Below are 5,890 nucleotides of genomic sequence, written 5' to 3'. Positions count from 1 at the left end.
ATCTTTTATCTCAAGACCAAGATATGGTTTTATCAATAAATTATTATTTTACAAATGTGATTTATAATTATTAATTCATTAGAAATATTTTGACTCATCATAGAGTCTTACCTTTTAATAGATTAAAATTATAAAATAAATTACATGGATCATAATAGTTATATCAAACTTAAGAATATATGTACGTGTAATGGACAAGAGATAGTATTTATTTATATGGATTAATTACCTGAATATACAACTTAAGTTTACATATTCTTCATATTTCCCTTATTTTTTTAAAAAATACTAAAATCCCTATTTTTTAATAAATCTAATCTAACAGATACATTATTAAATTAGAATCCTAATAAATCCTAACCAATTAAATCTTATCCCTAATTTTACTCTTTATTTTCCCCAAATAAAGAACCCATTTACACCACTCCCAAAATTAATGCATCAATTTCTCAACTGTTCATCTTCTCAATTTTGAAAATCAAAATTTGTGCTCTCCATCCGTCAGCCTTCGTCTAATCTGTCCGCCATTTTTGTCTACTCTGTCAGCCTTTGAAAATCAAAATTGTGCTCTCCGTCCGTCCGCCTTCGTCTAATCTGTCCGCCATTTTTGTCTACTATGTCCGCCTTTGAAAATCAAAATCGCCAATTTCGTCTACTCTGTCCGCCATTTTCGTCCAATATTCTTGAAAGGTATTGTGTTCTTTTTCGATTCTCTCTTTTCATTCTTCTATTTTTCTAATATTTCATGGATCATCTGTCATTTAGTATTGGGATTACTCAAATAATCACTTCAAACTCTAAACAAATCTATATTTTTGAAGATCCGAAATTGGTTGAAAACAAGTCTAAGAGCTTGCATAATCTTCTAACAATGAATAAACAAAGTTCGAAGAAGCATAAAACACAAAAAGAGGCACATGCAAAGACACCCAAGAAGAGGGGTAGAAAGCTTGCAATGGCCATATCCAGACCTCCACTGCCATCGGTAAGTATTTCGATTTTATTTTTTTTTTTGTAATTTTTTTTGTCACATGCAATGACTTTTCTGTATTATCAGAAAAAATATTTTTATATTTTTTAGATTATTTATTTGATACAGAAAATACTATTTTTTTTGTACATTTTGTTTATTAAGTATGACTAATGTATAAATAAGTTGAAAATAAAAAAAAAATTATGTAAATCAAAACCCAGTTGCCCCTCTTCTTGGTTGTCACCTCTTTTTGGGGTTTATGCTTATTAGATCTTTAATAAGCATATAATGTTAATTTCCTGTATCAATTATCACATATAACATATAATGTTGTTTTCCAATTTATCAGATATAGTATATTTGATCATGTTGTTGTCTAAAGTGTATGTAAATTTAAATTTCAAATTATAGAGAATATGTAAACTTAAGTTTAAATTTCAAATTATAGAATTATATGTATGTTTGAATCAACATAAGTATCATTTTGACTGGTTTGCATTGTGTTGTTACAATTATGTATCAAGCACAATTTATGTTTCATGTATCATGTTAAAGTTTGTCGTTTAATAAAGTATCAAGTAGACAGACTTATAACTGTAGTTACACTTATGTATCAAGTACAACTTTGCATTTTTTGTATCATGTTAGTATCAAGTAGACAGACTTATAACTGTAGTTACACTTATGTATCAAGTACAACTTTGCATTTTTTGTATCATGTTAGTATCAAGTAGACAGACTTATAACTGTAGTTACACTTATGTATCAAGTACAACTTTGCATTTTTTGTATCATGTTAGTATCAAGTAGACAGAGTTATAACTGTAGTTACACTTATGTATCAAGTACAACTTTGCATTTTTTGTATCATGTTAGGCTATAAAGTGTCTGTTAAGTATCATTTTGACTGACTTATGATATGTAGTTAGAATTATGTATCAAGTTTATTTTTGCATTTTATGTATCATATTAACAACTTTGCATTTTTTGTATCATGTTAGTATCAAGTAGACAGACTTATAACTGTAGTTACCTTTATGTATCAAGTACAACTTTGCATTTTTTGTATCATGTTAGGCTATAAAGTGTCTGTTAAGTATCATTTTGACTGACTTATGATATGTTGTTAGAACAGAATGGACAGCACTGGATGCATATAAAGACAAGAAAACTGGAGAACTTTTGGGTCCACAACATTCGTTTAATGTGGAGTTTGCTCAAGACAACATGCAACAAATAAGTGATAGCCTGTGAGTATTGTTTATTATTTTATTTTATTTTTTGTATCTATTTCATCCTTATAATTAATCTTATTGTTTTTGTAGTGATTGCGGACTGTTCATAATTGTATATGCAGAATTTCTGAGTGACAAAATCAACATGTCATGTAATAGTTTTGAGAGTAGCTATCTTCGCAAAAGATATGCGATACTTTTATTGAAGTATGGTCTCGACAAGATGAATGCTGGATATGTTAGCAACAGTGGTGACCCTTCAAGAATAAAGAATGTATTAAACCCATCATCTGAAGATGAAATTGTTAATGTAGGCTAGTTAGTTTTCAATGTTTGATTTTTTTTTTGTTTTTTGGAGTTAAACAAGATGTTTGAAGTATTTATTAACATAACAACACATATTGTTAAATTATGAAAGTGTTTTGATTTTTAAAATTGTTTATTCTATTACTTTAATTTTATTTTTATTGCCGTTATGAATTCAGGAATTATGTATACTGTTATTGGGACATTAATGTTATTATTGTATCAAAACTATAATAATAATTACATTAATGTAATTATTGTCATAAAAAAACACTTATTATATATACGTAAATATATTGCATGATACACAAAAAGAAAATTATATACGTAATTATATTTTGTATATGATACATGAAATATCAAAATATATAATATCACAAACAGTGATACTAGTTATTACACTTGATACACTCAATTTTTTTTTTTAAAAAAAATTAATATCTTTTGTACAAATAAGATATATTCAGTACTATGATTTATATATATTACGAACAATTATTGCCCTTCAAAATATGAAATTTTTTTAAGTATCTACACACATGATACTATATTACTAAATTAAATTAAATTAGAACTGACAATAATTTGGGTGAAATATCCGCAATTAATATTGATTAAAGTAAGTTGGAATAAGGATTATAAAATAAAGTATTTGATACATAAATATAATGTAAAATTTAAATAGAGTTAAACAAAAAAAAAAAGAATTAGTCTGCCAAAAAAAAAGGGAAGATCACTGATGAAAAATTATAATTTAATTTAGAGTTTTATGTTGGATAAAACTGATTTTGAAACACACAAGTTAATGCCTTTTTTTATGGGATTAATAACTGTAGCATATTAAAAGTAGGAACTAATTCAAATTTTAGTTTTTAATCCCCCAAATCACTCAACAAACGGATAAAATGGCATAATATATAATGTATCCGACTGTTTTATTATGTATCAGAAACTTCTTAAAAATCAGGGATTTTTTGTAAATTGAAAAAGAGTAGGGATAGGAGGTAATTTATGTTTTACACTATGTGATTTACATAATTTTTACTATTTATATTCAGAACCTAAACTTATATTTCAATTTGGTTCGTTCAATAAAATACTAAATGCACTAGCACAAAAAATTAAAATTTTATAAACCATATTCAAGATCGAATTAGAATTAATCGTGTGTTGCATTCATCAAGATATTTCTGCCACTTCATCTTTAATAATGAACACTTAAGTTGTGGTAGCGGTTTGATAAGAAAATCCATTTAAAAATCACATTACTTTAAAGGATCTGAAGTTAATGTATTTCAAAGTGAACTTAGACATTATTTCTCTTTGATATGCATACATATGTTTGAGATATATTTAATCAATCTCGACTTATTCGCAATCAGATGTGAGTATAGTTGTTGTATGCATATGTTGTCACGATCAAAAACCTCAAATCATGATGACACCTACTCAAGGTGGAAGTAATTGAAGATTAAAATTTTACATTACAACTAAACAACATATTCTGAATATTTATAGAAGAACACTAACATACACACTTCTGACACAATCTGCATTCTCACTACTTGAGCGTGAATCTCACCCTAATTAATAATATAATAACGTTTTTTCAATCTATTTAGTAAAAATTGGTTAAAATCTTGACTCATTCACATTTTAATTATCACCCACTCCATTTAACCCTAAACCCATTTTAGATTTTCACTTCACTCTCTCTCTTTGATGATCAAAACCCTAAAGCATTTCAATTGTCACAATAGATTTGTTTTGCGGGGATAATTTCTTGAATTATGGAGTCAAAAAGAAGAACTGAGGGCTCTGTTAATTGTTTCTTGAATTTAATGCAAATTATGGTTTAAAAATATTCTTTTTATAGAGTAGTGATTTTTTTATAAGGTCATCTTTGTAGTTTATAGTGATTTGTTGTTATTTTCTTCTTGTGTGTCTATTATTTATATGTATGTATCTACTGTTAGTTTAGGATTAATTTAAGTTTGAATGAATCTTCACTGATTTAGTTTTGAAATTTGTTTGCAATTGCACTTTCAAGATTTACAAATTAGTTGATTTAATTACTTTTAAATAAAAGACAAGGATGAAATTGAAGCTAGTAAATCTAGATGATAATTTCTTTGAGGATGGAGATTTTTTTGTTGTTGTTGTTGTAAATGGAAAGTTTTTCAACATCTATCAAAATGGAGGTTTCGGAAAATAAGGAAAGTGGGTCTTGTAAGAAAGAAGAAAATCCAAATTGTCTATGTCACATGGCAGTTTTACACTGGTTTGGGGCTGTATTTTTACTCCTCCGCGCACATATTAAATGTGAGAACACACTCATCGTTAAAATGGGTCAAAAGTGTTTATTTATTGTGAATGAAATAGTTTCATGGGGTAAATAGGAAGCCCACAAACATTATTGTCTCTTTGAAAATTTGGGACAAATTCAAATATCATTTTACGTCTTACACAATTATATAATGGAGCTAATAATTCTTCTTTTTGATACAATCTTTTTTATGCTGGTAGAAATTTCTTTTAAAGTGGATTAATTTGTAAGAATTTTCGTGGAAGATAACAATGCTCGAAACAGAAGAGAGTTAAAAGATTTGGGGTAAAAGAACATAGAGAGAGGAAATAGAGTTGTGGGGTGTTTTTTCATTTAAAGTTTTTTACTTTTAACTCGATCGGAGTTATATTGGCCTGATTTTGGGGGTTTTTTTGGAAAATAATTACATTAGGATAATAAAATAATTATAATTACATTATGTTTAAGTGTGGATATTTTTGTTTATTATGTTAGGGATTTTGACTAGTTGTGTAAATTAGGTATATAGAATTTTTAATAGTAATATTCTCAAGTTATAGCACTAGAGTTTGAATTTCATTGTATAACATTTAATATCTCAAGTTATAGCATTTAAAAAAAATATATAATGTTAATTTTAAATTATTAAAAAGAGTTGTTAAAATAAAAAATAAATTAAAAAAATGGACAAATTAATAATGGAAAATGGGATCTTTTATTAAATAAATTAAATATAATTATTAATTACTGTTAATAAATTAGCAAGTTTTAAGGGATTTTAAATTTTTTTAGATTAGTTAGTTGCCTTAATTCTCTCAAATTAGTTTAAATGATATTAATTTTTGATTTAATTCCTTGAAAAGCTCTACCAAATTGGCATGAACGTACATGTCATTTTGTTTTCCAAAATTTCACAATCTTTTTGAGATTTGCAGATTTTATTTTCATTTTTTATTAGTAGTTGAATAAATTTTGGCGTTGAAAACAATTTGATTTGATTTGATGGAGAACAATGTGTCGATATTAATAAAACATGGTGGAAAGTGGAATTCATCATATTGATTTTTGTTA

The 5,890-nt window shown here is 26.6% G+C and overlaps 1 protein-coding gene across 4 annotated transcripts; it reads left to right on the top strand.

Annotated features, from left to right (window-relative positions):
• The first annotated feature begins 287 nt into the window (after nucleotides 1-287).
• LOC107001926 lies at nucleotides 288-2,643 on the top strand. Of its 4 annotated transcripts, none has more exons than XR_001454485.2 (4): nucleotides 288-690; nucleotides 822-985; nucleotides 2,109-2,223; nucleotides 2,331-2,643. XR_001454485.2 is itself a non-coding variant. In XM_027912333.1 (4 exons), exons 2-4 carry the CDS (start codon nucleotides 918-920, stop codon nucleotides 2,525-2,527), a joined length of 417 nt encoding a protein of 138 aa, XP_027768134.1. In that variant the 5' UTR covers nucleotides 288-690; nucleotides 822-917; the 3' UTR covers nucleotides 2,528-2,643. The 4 variants fall into 4 exon arrangements, 2 of the variants coding, with proteins under 2 accessions (XP_027768134.1, XP_027768135.1); XR_003574813.1 differs by having other exon boundaries at nucleotides 2,299-2,643; XM_027912333.1 differs by having other exon boundaries at nucleotides 2,104-2,223; nucleotides 2,299-2,643.
• The last annotated feature ends 3,247 nt before the right edge of the window (nucleotides 2,644-5,890 follow it).

Source organism: Solanum pennellii, chromosome 10 (assembly GCF_001406875.1).
Source record: "Solanum pennellii chromosome 10, SPENNV200".
Classification (NCBI taxonomy): domain Eukaryota; kingdom Viridiplantae; phylum Streptophyta; class Magnoliopsida; order Solanales; family Solanaceae; genus Solanum; species Solanum pennellii.
This window is presented reverse-complemented; position numbering and strand designations above follow the sequence as displayed.